Source organism: Leptonotus elevatus, chromosome 18 (assembly GCF_054856555.1).
Source record: "Leptonotus elevatus isolate MCC_2025b chromosome 18, RoL_Lele_1.0, whole genome shotgun sequence".
Lineage (NCBI taxonomy): Eukaryota > Metazoa > Chordata > Actinopteri > Syngnathiformes > Syngnathidae > Leptonotus > Leptonotus elevatus.
In genome coordinates, this window is record NC_141256.1 from 15,293,028 (window position 1) to 15,320,187 (window position 27,160).

The following is a 27,160-nucleotide window of genomic DNA, read 5'->3' on the forward strand; positions in this document are numbered from 1 at the left end:
ATATATATATATATATATATATATATATATATATATATATATATATATATATATATATATATATATATATATATATAATATTGATACATATATATATATATATATATATATAATATGTATCAATATATATATATATAATATGTATCAATATATATAAAATATAAAAATCAATATATATATATATAAGTGTTAAGAACGTTAACAACTGCCTTTTTTCCCCCTCCAAAAACGTTGGCAAAAACCTTAAAACTGAGACAGAACATTTTCAACTCAGGACAAAAATGTACGGATGAAGAGATAGTTTTTATTTCAGTGTGTTCTTGTAATAATGCCTCTTTTTGCTGACAAACAATGAGTACTTTGCACACATTGAAGGACTTAGACAGGGATCAACAATAATAATAATAATTTTAAAAAAGCAGTTAGTTATTACAACCAAGCAACCGATGAAGACAAAAAGAAGTCCAAAATATGAAAAATGCAGATTTATTCGAAATGTATGAAGTCAGTCACTCATTCCACACATCTATAAATGATTCACGTTGCTCGGAAATAAATTAGGAACATATTGAAGCTGCTGGGCTAGCTGCTAGCTACATTAGCATGGTGAAGCTATTAGCTGTTGAGCTAGCTGCTGTCCAGTTTAGCATGTCAAAGGTATCAGCTGCCGGGCTAGCTGCTAGCTACATTAGCACCTTGATGGTATCTCCATGTTGACTCGGTTGCTGAGGTAGTAGTCACCATGTTTGCGCTACAGTATCATGCGATGCGATCTCGTTTGTAGAATTTTGGCAGCCAGCTCACGAGCTGCTAGCTATGACCCGGAGGTATGGCATCAGTGAACTGAGAATGACGTTTGTTTACCACCCGCCAGCGATACAAATGTGTGCAAAATGACCACAAAGACTCGCCAATAGCTTAGCACCAGAGAGGCTGCAGTCGAGTTGTTGTGAACAAGCGACCACAAGCTGCTACTCATAATCATGTTCAAAATGTTCCCCGAGACAAAATCTCATCATGGATTGGATTTGTTTCAAACAGAAACATGCGATGATAGAAGCTCCACTTTGAATTTGAGTTTCTTTTGTTTGGAGCGCTGTAGAGTTAACTTCACGGCTGCACAGGTGTAATCACGTCCTCGAATAACTTTGCTTTGCTAAGCAGGAAGTAAATCCTACATGCATTCGCTTACACGCACAAGAAAACACAGCAGCACCTTGAAATCCTCTTTTCAAAGCATTCAAAGTGATCCACTTTTGTCTGCTAATGCAAGTTTGTACCTGAGATGAAAAACAGATGAAACCTTCACAACAAAAGTTGGATGGATGTCTGATTAAGAAAATAAAAACAGAGTTATGTGAAGTGTCGACACGGACAAAAAAAAAAAAATCAATAATCTAAAGACATTCTAAATGAGACCAAAAGGGTCGAAAAATGGGACCGTTTGATGTTGTTCATTAAAATCTACTGTACTCGTTGATATTGTTACACAAACTCAGACCATCTTTGACTTATTTCCTTCAACAAGCCCGTTATTCAACACAAATTTCTTGCTTTGAATCTTTTCTTACAAATATGACCAATTGATTGTAACTTGAAAATAAACAATGATTTATGACAAAAACTCTGAATGTACAGAAATGCTTTCTTTCAAACTTGAAATACTTGAAAGTCATCACAGTCCTTATTTTGTTTTTTGTTTTGGGAGACGTTTCCTATCTACAAGAGTCTTCCTGTCGATGCGGGAAAGGTCACAACGGACTGGAGGCGGCCCACCCACACGCACGCACGCACACGCACGCAGGCACGCACACACACGGAGTTGTGAGGAAAGATGCACCTGTAGTCCCAGAGCCAAGACGCTTCCCTGCGGCTCGTGGTCATCGTCCTCGCATCCCGACGACACGTCCTTTCTTGTCCTGCCAGCGGTCCCCCGTGGGATGACCTCCCTCGGGGGGGGGGGGGGGGGGGGGTGAAGCTGGACTATTTCAGCCTAGCGCAGCGGCGCCCTCGCGTTAGCTTCCTGTTTCGCACGAGTCCAGCAGCGGCTGACCAAGAGGCCGACGAGAAACGAAGGTGCGGGGACGCGGCGGCGGCGGCGGCGGCGGCGGCGGCGGTGCCGGCGATGGTTGGTGTCCGTGCGCAGGAGGTGTCATTGGTTGTTGAGATAGCCCAGTCGTCTGCAGAGGATCTCAAAGATCTCGGCGATGCACAGGAGGATGGTGATGACGGTGAAGGTGTACATGGCGCTCAGGAAGATGGTCTTCTCAAAGTGTTCGGGCACCATGCACTTGGTCACGTTGAAGGTCTTCTCCAGCGCGCTGGCGTCGCACATGTAGAGCGGGTGCACCTGAAACACACAAACGAGAAGGAAAAGAAGAAGATCCGCAAAAAAGGTTGAATCCGAGCAACTGGACTATTTGTTGAAGTTGAAGTTCCAGCTTTTGCTCCAAACGGGTTCTCCAGTTTTTGGGATTCGAGGCGAAATATTTTCAACTCAAAAATGGGGGGACAGTGGGGGCTTGTCGGCGCGGCGGGAGGTTCTACGGGACCGGCGACTAAGAAAAGCTCGATTCATTCTCGCCGAGCTTCCTTCCACCTCGACCTCCGACGAGCAGCTAGCTGGTCAAATGATCTTTCAAGTACGGATTAGCAGCATCGGTATCTTAGCGTCGGGTTCTTTTAGGACTCATCGAGAAGTTCCCTCAACTGCTCCAAACTCAAGCGGACCGGCCGATATGAGACTTATTTTGAAAATCGTCAGACCTGGAAGCCAAAGAGATGACTCTGAAGCCAGAAGGCAATAACTTCCAAAATGATGCGCAAGAGAACAGAGATGATGTAGAAGACGGTGTAGATGGGTCGCTCCAGGATCTCCTCCTGGTCGATGTTCTTGCAGGCGGCGTAGAGGTGAAACACGGCCCCCGGGACCAACACCGTGACCAGCTGCAGCGCCCAGAACACCTGCAAGATGGCCGACACAGGGAGGGAAATGTAAGGAAAAAAAGGTCCTCGCAGAAAGACCGACAGCTCGTCTCCGGTCGGGCCGCGTGAGCTGCTTTGCGGGCTACCTGAGGCGTTATGGGTCTGAACTGGTTGTAGCAGTACAGGTTGAGTTCCCTGCGATCCGGGTCGCAGCTGAAGTGGAGCGCTTCATTTCCGTACACCGCGAAGCCCAAAACTCCCAGGAAGAACATCCGCACCGAGCCGAAGAACAAGGTGTGGAACTGGCCGATGACCGTCGGAGGCCTGAGCTGGAAAACACACGCACACGCGCGAGTGAGCGAGGCGGCGGTTAGCAGCGTGCGCGCACATACAGACACGCAGACAGACGGACAGACAAGGTGCACAGATGGAGGTGGAGGCCAAGTGAATGCTTCCTTTGTCAGCCACATAAATCACTGAGGCCCTCAGCTGAAGGCTGAAAGCTTTTCAGCGTGCCACAAAAAGCCTCCATCAACTCCCCCCGTGCACCCAAACAACCTTTCTCAGCCTTCATCATCCTCGCCGTTGAACTTCTTTCTCTCTTTTATCCCTTTTTTTTTCTCTTTTTTTTCTCTCATACTCTCACTCCGCGGCGGGCAGGGAGCGAGAGAGCAAGCTGCTCGCCGCCGCCGCCGCATACGAGCGCGGCCGAATGCTGACTTACGCATCCTTCGTAGAAGTTCTTGATGTAGTTTAAGGACATGTTTGGGCCGTCGGTCTGCGTCCAGGGCGCTTGTGGGCCCACATGGCACCAGCGACACAACCGCCCTCTGCCTGCTCGTCCCCAAAGCCCGTGTCAATGCATATTTTTTTGGCCTTTTATCTACGCATCAATTGACTCGCTCAGTAGACACAGAGGGGCCAACAATGGCCCCGCAGGCCGGCTGCTCCCTGCATTCTAATCCCTACAGGACTCTGTCAGCGAAAAAAACACAACCTCCAACACTCACACCACCATCGCCACAAACATGCTACAAAGACACAAAGCTCGCCTTTTTCGGCCCCGGACAACGTCTTCTCCGGGGACGCCGTTACCTCGCTTTCACCCTTCAGCTCGCAAACGCAGTGGACGCTCAATGCCGCGTACACAGTCGAGATTTATATTCATATGCATGATGAGTGGAAAGACAAAATCAGCCGATAGGATCGTGAGAGGAAAACACAAAAGTCAGAAAGTGATGACAACACACCCTGCACTGCAAATACTTCTGGAAGAGCATTGACGAAGCTGCCGGTGTCCCAAATGCCAAACAAAGACGTCCCACTGAAGCAAAGCAAAACTACGTTTAGCAGCAAAGAAAAGTCAAGTCCACACACCAACCGTAATCCTGGCGGCGTGTTGTTCATTCCCCCCTCTTTTTTCCACTCACAGGTCCTAAACGCATGCCGGTCCCGGGATGCCGTGGAGGCCAGGGTCAAGTTAAGGCACTGCGTCAAGGACGCTTCCTGTGGGCCCTTTCACAATCAAGTAGACCGCCGCTCGCCGCCGGCGGCCCCCGAGCCAACCAGTCCCATTCGTCGAAGGGCAACCGTGCTTGTTTGCTAAACGACGCGCGCGAGAAGTCGCGCAAACCTTTCGGAAAGGCGCCGCGGCTCCCGTCACGCTCTTACTTTGGCGGTCCAAGCATGCAGCTTCCTGCATGCGCCGCTGCAGCCGTGGAAACTGACGAACCCCTTTCATGTTGTCATGTGACCGCATTGATGGACAAACACTCAGACAGGAGTGATGAAAAGCACGTTCGGCAAGACGCCAACGCAATGTGGGACTTGAAGGGAAGAATATGAACAAACGTGTCAGTCACAGTTTGATGAACTTTGACCTACAGATCTCTCCTCGCTTCTCATGTTGGTCCTACCTCAAATCTCACAAATGATTTTTATGGATCACTCTGTAACCGCCTCAGCAGTGTAGCGCCATTAAGATTAAAACAAACATTGAGACCCACACTCATTCATAAATTAGATTTACATCCAATTGTTTCCTTTTTTTTTTTTTCCGCAAATTTACTGAAAATGCGCAAAATGGACATGCGACTTATGCCCGTTTCCATCTATTCTTCTTTTGCAAATATTGCGAGGAGGACTCCGCCGCTGTAGGTGGCGGTATACAGTACACCATTTGACACAACTTTCTGCATTGTTTTATGCAAAACAACCCAATTTTTTGAGGTTGTTCTGTACCAGATGACCCCATTTTTAGGTTATTTGTGCAAAACTAAATGGTGTATGTTTTATGACCCATAATTGGTTTTTTTTTTTTACCCAACTGCTTTTACAGTGTAGTCACTTGAGATTAGATTTCAAGTGTTTGTCCAGCCATCTTCTACCGATTATCCAGGGTCGGGTCGCGGGGGCAGCAGCTTTAGCAGTGAAGCCCAGACTTCCCTCTCCCCAGCCACTTCATCTAGATCCCAAGGCGTTCCGAGTTCACACAGTCTCTCCGGCGTGTCCTGCACTCTAAAAACAGTTAGGTCAAAAATAACTCAACTATGGGTCAAAAATTTGACCCAACTTTGAGTCAAGAAATTGGTCTTTTAGTGTAAAGTAACTCATAAATATTAGTCAGTTCCTTTATTTGGGTTAAAAAAAAAAAGGGTAATTTTGTATAGAATTTTTTTTTGACCCAAGTAGAGGATCGCTCCATTTTTCACCCATGGTTATTAGAGTGTCCCCGGGGCCTCCCGCCGGTGGAACATGCCCGGAACACCTCTGCAGCCACCTCAGCTGGTTCCTCGCAAAGCGGAGGAGCAACTTTGGACCAGCTTTGCACAATTCTTTGATGTTAGCTTTTGTTGCTAAGAGCAGTTGGATATTCTGCCATAGTTTTGTCAAAACGAGGCCACTGGGCTTTGCCTTCAAGTGGATGGCAAATGATTGACAACTCTTCCTGTCTCTATTGGTTGTTTTTCCTCGGGCACTGTGCTTTCTTAGAAATTAAATGATATTTTCAAAATGTTATTATTATTTTTTTTTTAACATACCATTTGACTCCTATTACACTTCGGGCATACTGACATTTGTAACAAAAAAAAGTGTTATTTTGCCCAATCTCCCATTAACTTGATTGAGGATGATGAGGTCTTTTAAGAATCAAGTAAATGGGATGAGAAGAGTGAGAAAGGTCAAATAAGCTGATGAGGTTACGTGGGAATCAGATGATGATGATGATGATGATGATGGTGGTGGGGAATGGAGTTGTGTGATGAAGGTTGCTGAAACAGCTTCCTTTCTCTCTCTCTCTGTGTGTGTGCGCGCGCGCGCTCGCGCGTGTCAGAGCCATTTAAAAAGGAGTCTTCCTCACCGACGCGCCCGTCGCGACTCATCCCTGCGCCACGCGCGCACATCTCAAGCCAAGCGCCGGCGCGCTTTTACGCGCGCGTCTTTTTACGCATCTTCGATCCAGTTCCCCAGATGGACGACGACGTTCTGTCCCGGCTCGGCGCAGAGACGTCCGGCGCCAACTCGAGCGAGGGGCCCGGCGACGGCGGGGAGCCGCGCGCGTACGCGGTCGTGCGGGCCGTCATGACCTCGGCGTACACGCTGATCGTGCTGGTGGGCGTGCTGGGCAACGTGACGCTGGTGAAGATCTTCGTGAGCACCAGCGCCATGAGGAGCGTGCCCAACATCTTCATCAGCAGCCTGGCGGCGGGCGACCTGCTGCTGCTCGTCACCTGCGTGCCGGTCGACGCCTTCCGCTTCTTCTCCGAGGACTGGGTGCTCGGGGAGGCCGCGTGCAAGCTCCTGCCCGCCGTGCAGCTCACTTCCGTCGGCGTGTCCGTCTTCACGCTCACCGCGCTCAGCGCGGACAGGTAACGTGCACGTTTGTCCTCTCCTCTCCTCATCGGCTATCCTCGCTCAAGATCATCTCCTTTACTTTTTTTTATTTTTTTATTATCAGCATCGTCATCGTCACTTGTCATCATAATCCATCATGTGGAAACGGACGCAAGTATCTACATGTAGGCTATGATTTTTATGGAAATATTAAGTCTGCACACTCGGGTCAAAAAATATTTTTTACTGGCCTCGTGACCAAATTGAAAAAAAAAACATTGTTTGGACCCTTCCCCAACCCCTCCACCCACATGGCCATTAAAAACAACAACTTTTACTAATAGGGCCGGGTGTTGATTGTAATTTCCCCCAATCGATTCGATTTGGATTCACAATGCTGGCTAATGTAGCGAAATTTAGGGTTTTCACCAGGATTTGTAAGTCTGCCAAGATCTTTCCTAAGCTTTTACGAATCCTGACGAAAACCCTAAATTAGCTATTCACATGCATTTGTCACTCAATCAGATAAAGGGAACTTTTTATTTGTGGATTTATTTAAATTTCCACTTTATACAAAAAAAAAGGATGCTTAAGTCATTTGCTCCCAAAAACTTATAAATGCGTTCTATTTTAAATGTTTTTGTAAGTGTCCCAAAAACGGATTTATACATTTGTTTGTTTTTTTATGCTAGAGCATACAGAAGGATTTGATGCAGCCTCTCAATTGCAGAGAACGGGTGAAGCAATGGAAGTAATTACAAAAGCGGCCAGCAGGTGGCAGCAGAGTATAAGAGATCAACCAGGGCCATGTTGCAAACAAGATGATTTCCCCACAGTTCTCAACAGATTTGTGAATAATTATTCAACTTAGCTATATTTTAATGCCAATTGCTGCAAAACGGAAACAGATAGAAATATTTAAAAAAAAAAAATCCTGATGAGAGACTCAAATCTTTCTTTTGGTAGATTTCATATTTTTATAGCAATAGAAAACAATATTCTGTCAGCCTTGCAAAATCAGTCAAAATCCAGTAAAACAGACGGGAGCAAAGGGGGTTGCTTCAGTGAAAATGGCTGCGAGTGAATGAGTTGAAAATTTAATAAAATAAAGAAATTATGTTGATTTTTTTTATTTACAGTACAAAACTTTAGGGAAATACTTGCTTAGTTTTTAATTTATCTTAATACATGCTAATGACCCTTGGAAGCTCCCTGCATTTTTTATTTTTAGAATTTTTAAACAAAGTTGTCAATTCTTAAAATGCTTAAAATGAAAGGAAAAAGTAAATCTAAAAAATGTTGACGCTAATATTTTCTCTTTTACTGCAAATGAAGAATGGCTTGAAATATTGGTTATCGGTCTCCTTGACGACTAATAATTGGTATCGGCCATGAAAGACAACGGTCTATTACTAGTCTAAAGTCAGCAATGTTACTCACTGAAAAGAGTGATCATTTTCTACATTTCCTCATTGAGCTCTAAATATGAGGCTGCAAAAAAGAATCCTGTTTTTCCGTCGAGGTGCCGGATTGAAATGCTTCATCAAGGATTTAATTGCAGCGAGTCGACTGTCAATCACGCCGTCTCCCCAAAGAAACGCTGACCTTCATCACTTGAGATGTTATTTCCTGACGCGTCCTCGCTATCACACGACATAATCCCGCCGGCCACCTAGCATGCGCGCAGCACCGAACACGCCCGTAATTAGCAATTAAGGTCCTAATGGGCCAAACGTTGATGCCAGACGCCCTCCGAGCGGAAAGAGGAACAAACACAGAGCAGAAAAAGGCGTGACGAAGAACACGAGTGACAGCTGAAGTGACAGACCGACTTCTCCTCAGGCGACACCGGCGAGAACCACGGTGGCGCGCCGCGACGGTGAGCGTACGTCGCCTATAGAGCGCTTTGACGCTTTTCCCCATCTTTGACGCTTTGATGACAATTTACTGAGGCATGTCACACTCTGCTGAAACGCCGGCGTGTCCGTTTGCTCTTATTTGGTGACGGATTCAATTGGTTGGAAATTTGATGACGGTTTGATGACATTTTGCAGATGGGTTGGAAACAAACTCCAACGCTATGTGGAATAGTTCTCGCCAGCGTTACATATTCAGGATACGAGAAAAATAAATGTACATGTAAGTGTGTCCCATGGGAACGCTACGCGCACTTCTGCGCAACGTGTGATTGAAATGAGGCCCCAGGTCTCCCCCCGCCGCTTGGCAGGCCACTTTGTCAACCAATCGTCAGTATCTGAAAGCCGAGAGTAACAGGAAGTCATTTGCCGATGGCTCAGTTCCTCATCTGACCCTGATGGTCTTTAATGAGCCCATCAAGGTCTCTAACGAGCTCCTCCGGGGGCCCGAAGCTTCATCAGGATCACGACGAGTAGTCTGATGACTCATCACTTGGTGTTTGCCTTTCTTGGTGTTTGCCTTTCTTTTTTTGTCAATATATTAAATTGGAAATGATTTTTGAAAAAATTAATCTTTATAGTTATGCCGTTAACAGCCAAATAATATAGAGCAAACTTGGCATGACAGTCGAGGTTCCTTTTAATAGTGGCCATACTGAGAAGACCATTATACTCTACAGCTAGTGTACAGCGAGCTAGCATTAGCTTGCAGCAAATAGTCCACTTCAAGATTTTCGATTAAAGCCTGTGCTTGACATATTTGGACAGAGGGGCGGGGTCTAAATGACATCATTCAGCCATATGACGTCATAGAAAGTCCATATTTGGGTATAAGGGGCGGGGCCTAAACATTCACTCTAGGACATACAAACATGTCCCAACTTGTTCTCAGCCAACCGGAAGCATGACATCACAGGAAGTCCATATTTGGACATATGAGGCGTGATCCACAATGAGCTCAATGACCTTCATTGCTAGAATATGTCCTGACTTCTTCTGAATCACCGGAAGTGTGATGTCATAGGAAGTCCATATTTGGGCATAGGGGCGCTCAATGACCTTCATTGCTATGACATGTCCCAACTAAGGTACAAGGCGATCGTGAAGCCCATGGACATCCAGGCGTCCAGCGCCGTTTTGTGGACGTGCGTGAAGGCCACCGCCATCTGGCTGCTGTCCATCCTGCTCGCCATCCCCGAGGCCGTCTTCTCTCAGGTTGTCTCCATGCAGGTAACGCATGCTAATGCCAACCCCAGATCAGGCGACACCATCATGTCAGACACTTGACATTTCTTCATTCTGTTGTCTCCACCCTCTCTCAGGGTCAGAGGGGCAACGAGAACGTGACCTTCCTCAATTGCGTGCCGTACCCTCTGTCCGACCAGACACACCCCAAGGTCCACGCCATCATGCTCTTCCTGGTCTACTTCCTGTTCCCACTGGCCATCATTTCCGTGTACTACTACCATATTGCGCGCACGCTCATGCGCAGTGCGCGTGACATGCCGGGGGAGGTCAGCGAGCACACCAAGAGACAGGTCAGCCCTTGTTGATGATGATCGTGATACATACACCAAGTGGAAGTCAACCGTAAACGTTTATTGACATTAATATGTCATATGTGACCTCACAAGTCTAAACATGACATTCTGATTAATATTACATTTGTGGAATATAGCAACGACTAAATCACAGCTCACCTGTTGTCTGAAGCTGCGCTGTGATTGGTTGTTAACTAAGACCTGAGCAACATTGATGTCATCTTCGCTCGACAGCAAGTGGCAAAATGGCCGCCTTCTGGTATTGATAAAAACTGCTGGATTTCGCTGCTTAACTCATATTCCAACATTGACCAAAATACCATATTTAGACTAGTGGGGCTGCGTAGAACATTTTGTCAATAATTTGTTTGGGGGTTGACTTTCCCTTTACTCACTCAAACCCAAAAACGTGTAAATACATTTTAATTCTTTGTCCTTCAGTCCCCAAAATGTATTTATACGTTTTTATTTATTTATGCAAGAGCATGCAGAATGATTTGATGCCGTTTCTGACATGAAGAGGTGGCTTAAAGCAATTCTAGTTATTACAAAAAACGGTCAGCTGGTGGCAGCAGAGTATAAGAGATCAGCCAGGGCCATGTTGCAACAAGCTCTTTTTGACAGTGTTTTCACCAGGAATGTGAATATTGATTAAACTATATTCTAATGCTAATTGCTGCTAAACGGAAACAGATACTTTTTTCCCTGACGAAAGAAGAGACTCTAATCTTTCTTTTGGTAGGTTCCATGTTTTTATAGCAATAGAACACAATATTCTGTGGGCTTTGCGAAATCAGTCAAAATCCAGTAAAACAGCCGGGAGCGAAGGGGGTTGCTTCAGTGAAAATGGCTGGGAGTGTTAAATACAGTGTGTTTTCCCTTCAGGTCGTACTGAAGGTATAACTTGATCTCTAACTGCACGTAGTGGTGGGCCGTTATTATCAATAAGTGGCAATTGAGCAAAATGGCTAAGCTGAAATGAGGGTGCCGAGCAGAGTCTTGATTGTCTGAGCTTGGCCAGGTTTTAGTCCCACCAAAAATAGCCAGACAACAGAGAGGGTGAGAGAGAATTTTTCACGCTTTAGGGCTTTTGATGTGGGTTCCCTCACAAATGGCGAATATGGGAAATATTGACCTTGCCACAGCCCGTTTCAACGCGTCATTAGAGATGCGGCGAATGGAGACAGAGAACCCTGAAATAGCAACACAATAAAGTGGAGAGAGAACAGAAAATTTGTCATGTGCTCCCTATTATGCGTTCCAGTTAAGAGGTGCGCGGAAGCATTTTGAACTGGAGACGTTTAAGGGAGAGCTGGTTGACTCCAAATTCGAGTAGGCCTACATTACAGTTATCCGGCCGAGATGTGACGAAGGAATGATGAAGTCCACAGTCTTCAAGACATAATGAAAGCAGTTTTGAAGTCATCATCTGTAGTGGCACAGAAATCTGACGATCATAATTTGCATGCATTCTCAAAATGGAACCCAGACAAGAACAGCGGCCCTAAAATTGAACCCTGTGGAACCCCTTAAGACAGTGTAGCCAAGCAGAACTAAGAACCGCCCAAGGCTTGCACGTGCACGATTACGTCTGCCAGTTTGGAGCTCAATCAGTTATGAGTACTACCACTAATTGCCACAAGGTGCTGCAACTGAGCCACACAAGTACCAAAACTGGGGTGGCGCAGAAAGACGCACACAGTCCTTACGCCTCAGAGCCATTCGCCGAGGAGGATGCTTCTGAAAAATCTAAATCTTCAAATGAAGGTGCCACGGAAGTAATGTTAACATTCTTTAAATCTTTCACTTCCGATAGGCTTGGCTTCATTTTTGAGCCGCACATATTTTTTGTTTGTCTTAAATGAAGCCACAGAGTCCAGTATGGTTCGTGACGAGGAGTGAAATCAGGAGTTGAGATACTGTGTTTACAAAAGTCAAGTCAGAACTGGTCAAAAGAACTGACCTGCAGTGAGACGAGGCTAAAAATTCAGAAAAGTCATTTCCAAAGCCATGATTGTGTCTCAGAGGTCGTTACATCGAGCAACACGCGGCAGCAGGTGGAGCGACCCATTTCTCAAGGCACCGTCCTCAGCACCTGGAAATTCATCTTGCGCTGAGAAACCCGAGAAGCAGTCCTTCTCTCTTGTGCGTGTGAACCCGTCAGCTGCTAAAATACTTTCGGCTGGACTCCATCGACAAATGTCGCCCCGAAGGTGATGGTTCGCACCTCGGACTCACCATCCAACACACATACACTGGAAATGACACACACAGACTTACACAAACTTATGAATAGACTCAGACACACACACAAAATACACACAAGCAAATCCACAACGACACACGTTCAAGTGTGGATGACGATGAAGAGGAAGAAGACTCGAGCACTCGAGGAATATTTATGATGGGGCGACCTTTCAAAAAGCGTCTCGGGCCAGCTCATCTTTTTATTCCTTCAACTCCTCGTGTGACCTCCAGATGTCATCTTTAGCCTCCAGCGCGACACAAAAACAAACCGAAACAGCCAGGAAGTCGGCGGGCAAGGACACGAAGTGAGAAATTGAGAGCACGTCAACAAGTTGCGTTCTTATGCTGCGTTCGAGGAAAGTGGGAAGTCGGTCTTTTACCGACTTCAAACCGGGTAGCGTGTACGGGAACGCCCCATTGAACTCGGAAAGTCCACTAGCGAAGTCGGGGAAAAAAGTACCCCGACTTGACCGGCGGACTACAATGTGACGTCACTCTGCAATGGCGACCCCTTTGGTAAAACACAATTTACTCGAGTATAAAACTAGATAACTTTCTTCATTCATAAATATTCAACATAACTCCACGTAACGTACTCAACGTACGTGGGAGTTTGCTGCCATCACCCTGCATGTCAATTATTGGCGAACCACTGAACTGTATGGAACGCTTATGAAATAAGATAAAAACAATAAATGACGCAAAATTGCGAAAAGGCATGTTTGCTGGAGGTCAAAATGCGTTTTGAGGACCAAAATTTAAAAAAAAAACAATTTATCACTATCCGCCATTTTGGTTGTTCACTTTCCCCACCAACGAAAATTAGGAATTAGGAAGCGCCAACTTTCTCGAATGCAGCATTATTCTAATACAATTCGCTTTGTGAGCTCCTCCAATCACAGTTGGACACCTCCACGTCCTCGCAAACAGTTGCAACATATAAAACGCTAACATCGCCTTTTCCGGCCAGAGAAACAATCGCGGTCACACGGTGTGCCTGCGACTGTGCCACAAACAGGGGACGTTCGTGCAGCCTGTCCAACAACCCCTAAATCTCTCTCAAGACCATTAACACAAGAGACATTTAATTAACATTAGTTATTTATAAGCACACGTGCATTTAATTACAAACGTAGGCGCTTAAGCACACGCACATGCACACGCCTGTCCTCTTAACGCAGTTCATGTAAAAGGACTGTGCGGTGTGTGTGCGTGTCTTTTGCGTCTCCACGGCAACCATCAAACGTTGACGTCAAAAACAAAAAAAGGCATCAGGTGTGCGTGCGCGGCCCTTAGCTGCTGCTGACTCACAAAAGGAAGTTGAATGTGTTGACATCAGGAGGTCAAAAGGTGCTGAGGTGAGCGGCGACCATTCTGATGGGTTTTTTTTTTGTGAACCCCCGTCAATGACATAATGCCTTCCTTTCTCGCTCCAGAAACGTGGAGAACAGGCTGGCGTGGCGTTGAGCCACAAGCACGTACGATGACATGAAGTAATTGCAACGGCGGCCACTCGCATATTGTTCGTGCGAAGTCTAAAGCACATAAAGTCTTAAGTCAAGGGTTAAAGTGCTGCGGGTCAGCAGCACAACCTGTCCTGATCGGTCCATGCAGAATCCTCTGCAGCGACTGAGCCACATCTGCGAGCCAATGGCCAAGTGGGAGGAGAGAAAAGAAGCCACAGTAAAAGCAGGGCAAAATCCAGATGTAAGGCAAGGCAAGAGACAAATGGCGTACGAGAGGTGGTTTAGCCTGCAGTCACGCGGGTCCCAAGTCACTGTGGCAAAAATCAAGCCGGTCAACTGGAGTCTCAACTAAATTTCAATCAAGACAAGAGCTGCGTTTCCACCAACAAGCCCAGGATCTTTTGAGTTGTGGGTAAAGGGAGTTCTTGGTTGAAAACTTCCACAAATGACTTTTGATTTGTGTGCTATTCAACACATCTGGTCACAATGCTTTAAATTCATACATTTATAACTGTAAAAAATGTAATAATAAACAGACATATATTCAACATATTAGTATTTCCAAAAATCAGAAAGAACATTTCCCATTATTATTAAGTATAGGTTTCTCCTTCCTCCATTTGGGCGATCTTGCAAGGTTGCTGAAATAGCCACCAGATGGGTGATGCTGCCCTCTAATGGATGATCCGTGCAATGCATGTGTCAGATCATATACTTTAGTGTTTTAATGGAGAAAAAAATATATATACTCATGAAATAAGAGGGCTCAAAATGTCTTGTATTTAATACGATATGTTTGGTTTTATAGGGTTAAGCAAGTCAAAGGTCAAAGATCCGGTTTAAGCCCACTACTATTCAGTTTGTTAAATTCTGAGTTAAACGGTAAGACGAATCCCTGTGGTGGGTTTTCTCAGCTTTAGTAGCCCTACAAGGTTACAAAGTTGAAATATCTTGATTGGGGAAAGACGTTACAGATCTTGCGCAATATGGCTGGAGCAACTGAAGAGTTGAATAAAAGCAGACATCTCCATTGAGTTTTTTCTTGGTTCCATGTTGAAGCGACCACCAATCTCACCCACCAACGACTTTCAATGAAATCATCTCCCTTGAACTGTTTGACGCAATTAGCATATTTGACACTCACTTTCAAACACAACCGAAACAATATTAGCAGCCAGGCAATGAGAAGAAACGAGCGCAGACCCGTTTGAGGACATGTTGTGATGAATTGGTGATGAAGTGCTGGCAAGTGATTGAGTTCAATAACAATGACGCGAGTTGCGGCAAAAGCTTTACGGCACCTGCAACTTTTATTTTTGACCCCTTTTTCATAGCCGTTGTTTGGTTTTGTAGTATTCGTTAATGCAACATGATGGGCAGGCTGCTCGTAGACTTGGCTCAGATTTAGCGCTAGAACTCATCAACGTGAGGAAAGCATCGGGGGGGGGGGGGGGGGGGGTCGGGGGGGGGGGGGGAGAAAATGAAAGTGTTAACATGGATCACTGGAGTGACTAGAAAAGACTTACAAGTCTCAAAAACGTAAAACTGCTGACATAAGTCTGACTCACATGAGTCACAACATGACACAAGCCCCCCCCCCCCCACCTCTGTTGCTAACACGATGCTAATAATACGCAATAATACATAACGCGACGCTGTCCCCGCAGATGGAGACGAGGAAGCGCCTGGCCAAGATCGTGCTGGTCTTTGTGGGTTTGTTTGCGCTGTGCTGGCTCCCCAACCACGTCCTGTACCTGTACCGCTCCTTCCACTACCAGCAGATGGATCTGTCGCTAGCTCACCTGCTGCTAACGTTGCTAGCTCGCGTCCTCAGCTTCTCGTCCTCCTGCGTCAACCCGTTCGCGCTCTACCTGCTCAGCGACAGCTTCCGGCGACACTTCAACAGGTTTGGACGCTGCCGGGTCACGTGTACGCACGCACACACACACACACACACACACACACATCATTCTACACTTGTCGTTGACGTGATGCGCAGGTGGCAAATCCAGGTTCAGAAAGTAAAAACCCTGCCACAATTTGGCTTTAGCCCCAGGGCTAGCTAGTTAGCTCCCTAGCTAGCTCCCATTGAGCTTGTTTACCTGCTAGCAAGCTAACGAGCTAAGATAGCATCAGGGGCTAAAGCCAAACCGTGGCAGGGTTTTTACTTTCTGGACCTGGATTTGCCACCTTTGGTGTGATGCTGCTAACACTCATGCTAACGCTCTATGTGTTCATGTCTATGTGCGTTTTTGTGTATGTGTCAGTCAGCTGCGATGTGGCGGCGGCAGCGAAGGCGTGCGTCCTGACCATCAGGCGAGCTACCTGTACAGCACGTCCCACATTCGTCTGACCTCCATTAAAAAAGCCACACCCACTGTCGCCATCGGCAACAGGCAGGAAGTGTGACCAACAAGCAGGATGAGGTCACATGACTGTCGTCTTTGCTCGAACTCCACGCGAGAAGTGATACTTTCCTTCATCTGGAGAAAGTTTTACTTGGAAGGGAAGAATTCACTCATTCATTCATTCATGTTGACGGCAGTGTCCGCAGGCAGCCATCTTTGTTTGGTGATGTCACAGTTACGTGTCAACCCTAATAAAAGCGCACAAACTGTGTGTGTGCATGTGGGTATATGTATGCTATGCTACGTTAGCTCACTCGGCGAACCTTGAAAACTCACACAAAGCCCACAAAGAAAAAGAAAGATGGCGGCAGCAGTGACTGCAGCGTCCTGACAGATGGGGTACACATGATGATGAAGATGGTGAAGAAGATGAAGGATAATGACGGTGGTGGACGACAATGTGATGATGATGATGACGGTGAAGATGATGAAGATGATGGCGAACTAAAGATAAAGATGCTGAAGACAATGACGATGAAGATGGACATGATGATGCTGATGCTGATGATAAAGATGACGACGGTGATAATGTTGAAGATGACGAAGACGATGGTGACGATGAAGATGTCGACAATGGTGATATGATTGACAATGGTGTTGGATGACATGATGATGATGACGATGAAGACGACGGTGATGATGACAAAGATGGTGATTATGGTGACGGACTGTGGAGGTGGTGCGATGATGAAGATGATAAAGATAACGATGAAGATGGCAAAGATGATGCGATGGTGACGACGAAGATGATGACGGCGAGCGGAAATGAAATTGAAAGGTGAAAAATCTCAAAAACGACATGCGGCTTGATCAAGTCAGGTGCGGCCGTTGATGGCCTCCTCGGACCACTCGAGCACGCGTGAGCGTCATCGACGCGCGGCGTGCAGCTTCCAACGATAATTAGGACAGGAAATGAGGATCGTCATTAAGTGGGAATCAAGAAGCCGAAAAAGGCGATCAGGATGCTCCGTCTGGCAACTGAGAAAACTGTGTGTGTGTGTGTGTGCGTGTACACATGCAGCGAAATTACGGGAATGTGCAAAACATTCGGCCCTGCTGGTGGCAAGGGAAATGTTTCGCAAAATAATGAAAATATATTAAAATGGAAATATCATTATATAATTTTTAATATAAATATATAAAAAGGCTTATCAGAAAATAGCTTTTGTTGCTAACAAAACGAAATGGCGACGGTGAAATGCTACAATCGGCGTGGAAGAGACAAAATTTGTGGCTATTTGTGAACAAGTGGAAGCAGCAAAACAATGTCAACCATGAAGACGATTATTTTTAGCACAAAGGTCAAACTTGTTTATATAATGTACATACAGTACACACAGTGTGGTGGTTAAAATAACTATTTGACTAGTATTAGCGTTGTTAATTGTTTTCTTTATGGCTCCATGTCGTGGAGAGAGAGGGAAAATTAATATTTACCCCCAGCTCTTTTTTTCTGATTAGCTAATGAGGCCATAGGCGAGAAAGCAATCAAATCCTTCCTAATTAGTCATTTTTCAGATCACACAGTCACCTTGCATAAATACACGCTAAACACACTAGAATAATTTCCCTTAAATCATCAATCAAACAAATTACAATAATATCAGAGTGGGATAGTCTGAGCCTTATCGCCGTTTATAGCCATCCATCCATTTACTACTCCTTATCCGGGGTCGGGTCGCGAGGGCAGCAGCTTTAGGAGGGAAGCCCAGACTTCCCTCTCCCCAGCCACTTCAACCAGCTCCTCTCGACGGGATCCCAAGGCGTTCCCAGGCCAGCCGAGAGACATAGTCTCTCCAGCGTGTCCTGGGTCGTCCCCGGGGCCTCCCGCCAATGGGACATGCCCGGAACACCTCTCCAGGGAGGCGTCCCGGAGGCATCCGAAACCAGATGCCCGAGCCACTTCAACTTGTTCCTCTCAACGCGGAGGAGCAGCGGTTTGACTCTGAGTCCCTCCCGAATGGCCGAGCTTCTCACCCTATCTCCAAGGGAGAGCCCGGACACCCTGCGGAGGAAACTCATTTTGGCCGCTTGTATCGGGGATCTTGTTCTCTCGGTCACAGGTGAGGGTAGGAAAGTAGATCGTCTAGAAATTCTGTTCATAAAAGCTATGAACAGAATCGGTGACAAAGGACAGCCTTGGCGGAGTCCAACCCTCACTGGGAACGAATCCGCAATGCGGACCAATGCGCCGTTTATATCACTCTTTTATTTCTTATTTTGTCCAAATGGCGTGTGTGTGAGCGTTTGTATGTGTACCTTGATGATTTGATCCGGGCAATCCAAGTCTCCGGGGAGCTGAGCTTCTTTTATCTGAAGGAGGCAGGCCAAAGAGAGCAGCTTAGTTTACACGCACACACACACACACGCCATAAGCGGTAATGAATGTGAAAATCGATTAGTTTCCAATTATCAGGATGTTATTAAAGTCATTTAGCTTTGCGCTAAAAAGCGTGAAAGGAAGTGAACATTTGTTGCATCCAATCACATACTCTTCTAAAAAAAAAAAAAAAAAAAAAAAAACACCACACACACAAATACACGCTCAAACACACGCACACGCGCTGTTACCATGACAACACACCCGCTCCTTCCCGTCACGTGCCACGCCCCCCTCTCAAAGTGAGCTCGGTACCTGCGTGATAGGCGCTTCGACACTTAAGCTAAATGCCGCCACCAAGTGGTCGCCACTGGAGTTGCAATGATGAAATTGGAGCTTCCCCACTTTGAAGGTGACTATGAAGTGACGTCATCAATCCTCAACATGATGAACTCTAATCAGATTTTATAAACTGGTTGAAGATTGACTATTTTTTATTTATTTTTTTACCCTTTGACCTCAAACTGACGGCTGCGAGGCCAGAATGTGGGCGGAGCCTAGTCAGATTATTTCGGGTGTTCAGCTGTTGTCTTCATTCTCCTCATCATCTTCATCTTCATCGCTCTCTTGGGCGCCTGCGCTTCTCTCTCACCCGGTAAGTTTTCGTTTGACGTCAACTCGCTAGAAATATCTTACATTCGTACAAATGACTTTTGATGGGCAGAAAAATGGCAAAACGTTTTCTTTGATAGGTACTGTATATTGATGACATCATAAGTGTGTGCATGTGAGAGAGCGTGTCTCGAAATCTGTCCATGTGTGAGTGTCTTTTCAAAGCAAAGTGGCAGCTGACTAAAACACAGCAAAAGAAAAGAAAATACAAAAACTATACAATGAAATATAGAGAAGATGAATAATTTTGTAATATAGTTACATGGTCAATAAAATCAAAAGAGGTGAAGCCATCATGTACGGTATTGGATACATATATTTACAGCATATATATTACGTATGGACGTGCGTATTTGGATACAGTATGTACTTTTTGTGGCGGCCAAACAGCCGCAGCTGTCGTGTTTCGTTCTTCAGCACAACAAGTTTCCTAATTTAGCTCGCCACTTGCCTGCCACTGTCGCCACCTTGGCTCGTCGGAGCCTGTTGTCTCATCCTGTCAGACGAGCTTGATCCGGTATGTGGCAAGAAATGTGAAGCGCTCCTTCACTTGGCTGGTCGAAAATTGCAGTTGTTTGTTTACGTTCAAATTTAGGCAGCTGACGCGAGGGATGGTTTACACGCCGTGATCGCAGGATTACAATTTCAGCATCACACTTGGCGTAGCTTCAAACCCGTGACCTCCTGAGTGCCAAAGGTCAATGTTAAGGGGAGCTCTTCTCGGACGGTTTCGTTTGAAAAGAACACTTATTTTTAGTTATTGTGGTTTATGTTTTATGCAAGATATTCAGTACAGCTGAGCTTGTTAAAGTGCTCGTTATACAAAGTTGAGTTCAGATTTGCATCTTATTTAGCGGCTTTTTAGCTTGTAGTACTAGCTTTGTGGATGTTAGCATTAGCACCGATGTGTTTGTATCACGTGTTAGTCAAGTGTTTATTAGCGTTGTGTTAGTATGGTTAGCATGTTAGCAACAGATAAGCAACTTTTTAGCACATAAGAAAATGTTTTGCGTCCTCGTGAGCGGCTTTTTAGCTTGTAGCACTAACTTTGTGGATTATTAGCATCCTGTGTGTTAGCATCACTTGTTGAATGAATATTAGTGTTGCGTTCCTATGTTTAGCATGTTAGCATAGGATAAGCAACTGTTTAGTATCTTTGTAGCATCCAATTTAGCGGCTTTTTAGCTTGTATTACTAACTTCGTGGATGTTAGCATTCCATGTGTTAGCATCACATGTTAGTCAAATGTTTATTAACGTTGCGTTAAAATGGTTAGCATGTTAGCATCAGATATGCAACTGTTTACATTTTCAGAGTACGTTTTGTGTTTCAATCAAGTGACTTATTTCCTGCTTGCTAGCGCCACCGTGAGGATGGAGACGTCTGTGAAAGCCACTGAGGTGTTAGCGCCCCACCCGCAAAATGAGCTAGCAGCCGATGACCCAATGGACGAGATCAGCCGGAGGCTGAAAGAGATCGTCAGCTGTAACGCTCAGGTTAGCCATCGCGGCGTGAGCGTCACGTGTGTTAGCATCACGTTTGTCAGAGTGTGAGATGTCGTGTGACCATTTCAGGTGGAGGTGGACGCGCATGATGACATCACTACGAGCGTCCAATCAGGTGCGACGTCAGAGTCATGTGACCTTGGCATCGTTGCTAGGGGTAGATCTCATTTCTCTTTGCTAGCTAATCGATCCTTGGAAAGCAGCCTGGAAGTTTTTATGGAACTTTTGGGTCATTTTGATTTTGTTTCGAGGAGCTTAGGACGGTGGTGTCCAAACTACGGACCGGGGGCAATTTGGGGCCCACGGCATATACTAAAATAGACATTTTAGGCTAGTTAACTATTGGTTCTTATTGGTCCAAATGTGCTTGTCATTCATTTCTCACTGATGTTGTCGTAGAGGTTTGCTGCGTCGCAGACAGTCTGAGCGCTTTGTCGTCTCCTGAGGAAAAACTTGATCACTTAATGAGGAAACACGACGAGCTGGTGAGTTTAGGACTTCCTGTTGGAGCTTCTGCCAATCTTCCACTGTCAACTCACGCGTGTACGTGTGTGTGTGTGTGTATGTGTGTGTAGTTGACGCGTGAACGTGGCGAGCAGAGGGTGGTTCAAGGTCTACGTGACAACATTTGCATCCTGCAGGCCGAGCGAAGCAAACTGGAAAGTTTGTGCAGAGATGTCCAAGACCACTACTACACACTCCGGGTGCGCCGCACACAAGCACACACAACTTCCCAAACCTTGAAAATTATAGGAGGACCAGAACTGGCAAAATTAAAAATAAATAAATGACTGAATAAATAAATAAAGGTGAAAATAAAAATGGATATAAAAAAATATAATTCAAGAATTAAATACAAAAAATTAATAGAAATAGAAATAAAAACAACAAAATATAAATATATAGCCATGAATAAATAAAAAATAAATACAAAATAAAAACCAAGATTCTAAAAATAAAAAATAAATGTTGAAATTGACAGAGCGTCTGCAGCATGAAATAAATGTGACAGCAGAGCGTTTTTATTTATTGCTTGATATTGAAATTCTATTTATATATTTATTTTTACTTTTATATAAATATTTTTTCTTTTTTCTTTTTGTAATTAAATTTTTATATCGGCTTTTCTTTTCACTTTTACTCCTTTATTTATTCATTTATTAATTTGGCCAGTTTTGGTCCTTCATATGAAATACCACGCTAAGTGTGATGCTAGCATGCTAATGCCCGCCTTGGCCGCCTTCCGACCAGGACGAGGCCCTTCGCCGTTGCCGCGAGGATGAGGAGAAACGGTCTGACATGGCCGCCCACTTCCAGACGTCGCTGACAGAAATCCAGACGCAGATCGAGCAGCACAGCGCCAGGAATGAAAAACTGTGCGAGGACAACGCCAAGCTGAGCCAAAAACTGCACTCGCTGTTGGAACAGTGCGAGCGCAGAGAGGAGGTCGGACGCAAAGACAAAAACGCCGACAACGGCGCCGTGCCCCAGCTCATTACTCCGTGTGTGTGTGTGTGTGTAGAGTTTAGAGAAGATCAACCATCACCGCGACCTCCAACAGCAGCTGACCTCGGCCAAGCTGGATCAGGCTAACGCGCTGCTGGCGGAAGCGCAACAGAAACACACACGCGAGAAGGAATACGTGAGTGGCTTCAGGCCTCGGCCGTCGGCGCTTTGTTTTGTGTGTCTGTGAGTTTGTGCCGTGTCGCCACGCCGCAGCTGCTGGGCGAGGCGGTGGACAAAACCCGGAAGTGCGTCGCCATGAAGGAGGAGGAGCTGAGCATGAAGAAGAAGGTAAATGAGACGGTCACACGTTTGCTCTCTTTCACCAGCTGCTGCGCGAGGCGGCTGAGTGGAAGCTGCAGACGCAAACGCTACGCCAACACGGCGCCGTCACGCACGCGCAGGTGATTACGCACGCAGGCGACACGCCCATTTACAGCCTTCGGGACGCTGTCGCCGGTAGCTGAAATCCGCCTCCTGAAAAGGGCTTTCGGATTGCAGACAGATGCCACAAGATGGCGCCCAAAGCAACACAGCAACTGCTGACTTACACGAGCCGTCGCTCAGTGCAGTTTTTGCTTTGCCAAAATTTGGTAGCGGAGCGTGTCAGTGACTTTTATATAGTGCTGTCACTATCAAATATTTTTAGAATCGATTATTCAATCAATTAATCGGATTCATTAAAATTTTGCATTAAAGTGTCTTATAAAAGCATTTCCCCTCCTGATTGCGGTTTATTAACCTGTAACTGGTGTTTATTTTGTACTTCGTATTCATATAGTGATTAAAAAAAAAAGGTGGATTGATGTTGTACTATGCTACCGGTTCGGTCATTGTTTTCCAAAGTAAAACATATGTTCGCAAATGTATTATTTTGCTTAAACTCTTAAAGAAGATAATCAGTCTTCTTTAATCAAGGACTACAGAAATCAGTGAACATTTACTGTGGAAATGCTGAAATCAGCGGATTTTTTTAATTAAAAAATGGCTCCAAATGATTACTCGATTACTAAAATAGTTGTTGATTAATTTGATAATCGATTACTTGTAAATTAATCAATAATCTCTACTTTTATACCATATAGAGTATAATTAGTTTTGGGATTTTTTTTTTTTTTTTTTACTAGTTTGTTTTTCTTACATTTAGACTTTTTAAAATTCGTTTAGTATTGTTTTATTTGTTTTGGTATCAGTTTTTTTTATTCATTTTTTTAATATATGGATTCTTTGTCAAGCACAAGATTTTTTTTTTTAAAAGTTCACTAAGTATTGTATAATTAGGTAAAGTAAATTCTCAAACGACTATATCGGTCGTAAAGCAATACCGAAATAATACTTTTAAAAAGTAACCTCCAAAGCCATGTGTAATATTAACTGACAAGTACTAAGACATAGGACATTTTGCTATATTTATAGATAGTTGTTTTTCCATTTTTTTTTTTTTAAACCAACAGTTTTAAAAACCATTACAACATTTTGCAAACGTCTTGCGAATGTTGCTACTCTGAACGAACCCTGACAAGAAATCAACATTAGACGTTATTTTAATCATATGGTGTACTGCATATTTTCTTAATCTAAAATGTTTAATAACAATAAAAATGTTTTTTTGTGGACTAGAACGGATTAAGGGCATTTCGAATTACTTCAATGACGATAAATTGTCTTAAAATCCCTCAAATGAAATCCCGTTTCCAGCATCAATCAACAAACGGAACGACAGAGAGCAACTTACAAATCCGTCAGACGGCAGGCAGCAGGCAGAGGCGGAAGTCCCGATAACAGGCAGGGTGCGAGAACAGGTTGGTCCAAAACCTGGTTGAGGTTTAAAAAAGGTTGTGGAGTACCGCGGAGGAGGCACAGAGGTTCAAAAGAGAGCAGCGAACAGGTGAAAACAAAGTGGCTACTAACGAGGAGTCAATTCAAGCTAAGGCACTCACAGGAAGTGGGTCTTCAAAATAAAAGCAGAAACAGGAAGCGAGCACAACATGATTTAAGTTTGGCCATGGAATGAATTCAACTCGTAAATTGATATTTAAAAATAGTGAATATATTGACTTTTAATAATCAGAATGTAAATGTTTGGCGTTACGTTTGCGCGTATATTTTAACTCACAAGCGCTGTACAAGCATACATGCTAGTTAGCATCAAACATGCTTGTAGTTTTTTTTATTATTTATCGCGTGTGTTGTTTATTCCTCAAAAATTGGGTGCATTGAAATGTGTGTGACCTTGTCATCCTGCAGTTGGCGCTCTACTCCAAAAAGTTTGACGAGTTCCAGGCGACGTTAGCAAAGAGCAATGAAATCTACGCTCGCTTCAAGAACGAGATGGAAAACGTACGAGATTTGTGTTTGTCCTCATGTACTGTTGACATCTGTTGCCATGCCAGTACGAGCAGAATGCCAGCATCTACTTTAGATTTTTTTTTTTTTTAATTATAATAACTTTTTAATAAAATACATTTAACCTTGCGCTAGTTGACATTTAGCCTGAAGCGCCAACCAATTTGTATAAAAAGGGAGCAATACATTAAAGAATTAGTTTGGCGTCTGTTTACTTCAGAGGCTGTGTTAACTAAACTTCGGATGACATAAAGAATAACTGCGGCATTTTGACAAATGGAAGAATAAATTATAAGATGCAGTGTGTGAACTTTAGATCTCGAAACGAGTGCCAGCTATGGAAGACCGGATCGACAGCAGCTGAAGATTTAGGAGGTCGTTTATGCTACGCTAAATTTATACACCGCAAATTAGCTTGGACTCAAGTTGACGAGGATAAAATAGAGTTGGCATCTGGGATGTAAATCGTGAAATTGTAAATCGTGTGTGTGTGTGTGTGTGTGTTTGAGCGTGACTGTCAGCAGATTAGCGTCGACTTGAACAAGTCTGAAGTCATCATGTTGTTCGCGTGGAGTTGTGCTGATGATGTCGTTGCAGTTGCACTTGTAGTTTGACCTTGTCCACTTCTGTTTGTCGAGAAGATGTCGGAGAAGATGAAAAAGTTGGAAAAGGAGTCCAACGTTTGGAAGTTGAGGTTCGAGAATTGCAACAAAGCTTTGACGGACTTGTTGGAGGAGGTGAGTCACGTTAGCAAATTAGCACGTTAGCTTGTCTCCCTATCACTTTATCGCGGTCCTGTTCCTGCAGAGGAGCGAGAAGGGCAAAGAGTACGAAGTTTTCGTGGTGACCATCCACAAGCTGGAGAAGTTGTGTCGAGCTCTTCAGGATGAGAGGAAAATTCTGTATGCTAAAATCAAAGGCGTCCGCCGGGAATATGACGAGACCTCCCCCAAGGCGGAGTCTGCGCAAGATAACCACGCCAACGATGCCGACAAGGACGCCAACGATGGCGTCATGACTGAGGAGATGCGGCGTCTGAGGGCCGAGCAAGACAAACTGCAGGAGTTCGCAGAGTCCTTGAATGCGTCGCACAGCACCGGACTGGAAAATGAAGTGGACTCATTGGACATGGAGAGACACTTGGACGACCTGGATGACGACCTCGTCGCGGCCGCGTTTGGACATTTCAACAAAACTCAGCGTCCGCAAGAACAAAAACACCAATCCAAGCCAGAAGCAGAAGTTAAATTAGAACAAAAATCACCACCAGAACCAGAACCGGAGGTAAAACAAGAACCAGAACCAGAAGTTAAACCGCAAGTAAAACAAGAAGCAGAACCACAAATGAAACCGGAACCAGAGGTTAAACCAGAACCACAAATGAAACCGGAACCAGAAGTTAAATCAGAATCAGAGGTGAAATTGGCACCAGAAGTGAAACCAGAAGTAAAACCAGAACCACAAATGAAACCGGAACCAGAGGTTAAACCAGAACCACAAATGAAACCAGAACCAGAGGTTAAACCAGAACCACAAATGAAACCGGAACCAGAGGTTAAACCAGAACCAGAAAGGAAACCAAAACCAGAAGTTAAACCAGAACCAGAGGTGAAATTGGCACCAGAAGTGAAACCAGGAGTAAAACCAGAGCCAAAAGTGAAACCAGAACTACACTCACAACCAGAAGCTGCATCAAAAGCAAAAATGAGCCCTAAACCGGACTCAGGATCCTCTTCAGAAGTCATGACTGAGGTCAAAGTGTTGACCTTGACAGATGACCTCCAGCAGGCAGGAGCCGACGCCCCTCCCACCTCAGAAACCACACCCCCTGCACTGGGACCCTCCAAAAAGGAAGCGAAGAGAAACAAGAAGAAGAGGAACAACAAGATCCCTTGAACAGCTTCTTTTTTTTTGTGCGCGAATAAGGCTGCAATGTGTCCAAAGGTCCACTGGATGGCGCTGTTGTATTGAACAAGAGACTGTCGCTTGATGGAAACGCCAGAGGAAGAAAATAAAAATAATTTCTACTTCTTGTAACTTCAAAATGAATTCTGAAAAGATCAAATAACAAAAAGTCATCTAAATAAACATTTCTTTGTTTGACTTTTGATAAATGTAACTTTTTCTTCAAAGCAGCGAGGTTAGCTGACTTGTTGCCAGGGCACTTACACAAACCAGCATTCATTTTTTGTTGCTCATCAAGAAGCTAACATGCTAACATGGGCTTGGCCCAAACATGCTAACTCCACATGTGAAAGCCACTTTTGCTAAGCAAACATTGTATGGATTCAAAATACTGTAAAAAAAATAAAATAAAATTCAAACCAATCAGAGGACAAAATAATGATGGCAAATTTGAAATGTGATTGGCTAAAGAAACAGGAAGCTTGAGGTCCCATAGAGGTGGACATGACCGATCGTCAAGGCGGATTAGATTGACCCGGCAACGCACCAATTTTTGGTCCAATTGGACTGCA

At 44.7% G+C, this 27,160-nt stretch overlaps 3 protein-coding genes across 10 annotated transcripts; 2 read left to right on the forward strand and 1 right to left on the reverse strand.

Annotated features, from left to right (window-relative positions):
- Positions 1-470: 470 nt before the first annotated feature.
- On the reverse strand, positions 471-24,310 carry gje1a (gap junction protein epsilon 1a). Of its 5 annotated transcripts, XM_086061437.1 has the most exons (6): positions 24,073-24,310; positions 18,597-18,650; positions 15,732-15,844; positions 3,072-3,254; positions 2,767-2,964; positions 471-2,350 (listed from the first exon to the last, which is right to left on the reverse strand). In XM_086061437.1, exons 4-6 carry the CDS (start codon positions 3,195-3,197, stop codon positions 2,153-2,155), a joined length of 522 nt encoding a protein of 173 aa, XP_085917563.1. In that variant the 5' UTR covers positions 3,198-3,254; positions 15,732-15,844; positions 18,597-18,650; positions 24,073-24,310; the 3' UTR covers positions 471-2,152. The 5 variants fall into 5 exon arrangements, with proteins under 5 accessions (XP_085917563.1, XP_085917562.1, XP_085917560.1 ...); XM_086061436.1 differs by lacking the exon at positions 15,732-15,844; XM_086061434.1 differs by lacking the exons at positions 15,732-15,844; positions 18,597-18,650; positions 24,073-24,310 and adding an exon at positions 4,303-4,383.
- On the forward strand, positions 6,310-16,494 carry nmbr (neuromedin B receptor). Of its 2 annotated transcripts, none has more exons than XM_086061431.1 (5): positions 6,310-6,794; positions 9,764-9,905; positions 9,998-10,213; positions 15,597-15,835; positions 16,197-16,494. In XM_086061431.1, the coding sequence occupies exons 1-5, from the start codon at positions 6,397-6,399 to the stop codon at positions 16,336-16,338; spliced, it is 1,137 nt and encodes a 378-aa protein (XP_085917557.1). In that variant the 5' UTR covers positions 6,310-6,396; the 3' UTR covers positions 16,339-16,494. The 2 variants fall into 2 exon arrangements, with proteins under 2 accessions (XP_085917557.1, XP_085917558.1); XM_086061432.1 differs by having other exon boundaries at positions 16,201-16,494.
- On the forward strand, positions 19,196-26,786 carry LOC147158830 (uncharacterized). 3 transcript variants are annotated; one of them, XM_086061428.1, is made up of 11 exons: positions 19,196-19,312; positions 20,690-20,825; positions 20,904-20,949; positions 21,234-21,319; positions 21,410-21,538; positions 22,086-22,280; positions 22,357-22,476; positions 22,554-22,628; positions 24,585-24,677; positions 25,325-25,420; positions 25,491-26,786. In XM_086061428.1, exons 2-11 carry the CDS (start codon positions 20,703-20,705, stop codon positions 26,577-26,579), a joined length of 2,052 nt encoding a protein of 683 aa, XP_085917554.1. In that variant the 5' UTR covers positions 19,196-19,312; positions 20,690-20,702; the 3' UTR covers positions 26,580-26,786. The 3 variants fall into 3 exon arrangements, with proteins under 3 accessions (XP_085917554.1, XP_085917556.1, XP_085917555.1); XM_086061430.1 differs by lacking the exon at positions 22,554-22,628 and adding an exon at positions 22,667-22,741; XM_086061429.1 differs by lacking the exon at positions 19,196-19,312 and adding an exon at positions 20,007-20,026.
- The last annotated feature ends 374 nt before the right edge of the window (positions 26,787-27,160 follow it).

Excerpts from the sequence above, each read along its gene's own strand:
- nmbr (XM_086061431.1), top strand. The coding sequence starts at position 6,397 with ATGGACGACGACGTTCTGTCCCGGCTCGGCGCAGAGACGTCCGGCGCC. Across the intron at positions 10,214-15,596 it reads GCGAGCACACCAAGAGACAG|ATGGAGACGAGGAAGCGCCT; the intron begins GTCAGCCCTTGT and ends CTGTCCCCGCAG. Across the intron at positions 15,836-16,196 it reads TTCCGGCGACACTTCAACAG|TCAGCTGCGATGTGGCGGCG; the intron begins GTTTGGACGCTG and ends TGTATGTGTCAG.
- LOC147158830 (XM_086061428.1), top strand. The coding sequence starts at position 20,703 with ATGGAGACGTCTGTGAAAGCCACTGAGGTGTTAGCGCCCCACCCGCAA. Across the intron at positions 22,477-22,553 it reads ACACACGCGAGAAGGAATAC|CTGCTGGGCGAGGCGGTGGA; the intron begins GTGAGTGGCTTC and ends GCCACGCCGCAG. Across the intron at positions 24,678-25,324 it reads TCAAGAACGAGATGGAAAAC|ATGTCGGAGAAGATGAAAAA; the intron begins GTACGAGATTTG and ends TTTGTCGAGAAG.
- gje1a (XM_086061433.1), bottom strand. The coding sequence starts at position 3,688 with ATGTCCTTAAACTACATCAAGAACTTCTACGAAGGATGC. Across the intron at positions 3,255-3,649 it reads AGAACTTCTACGAAGGATGC|CTCAGGCCTCCGACGGTCAT; the intron begins GTAAGTCAGCAT and ends TGTGTTTTCCAG. Across the intron at positions 2,351-2,766 it reads GTCATCTCTTTGGCTTCCAG|GTGCACCCGCTCTACATGTG; the intron begins GTCTGACGATTT and ends TGTGTGTTTCAG.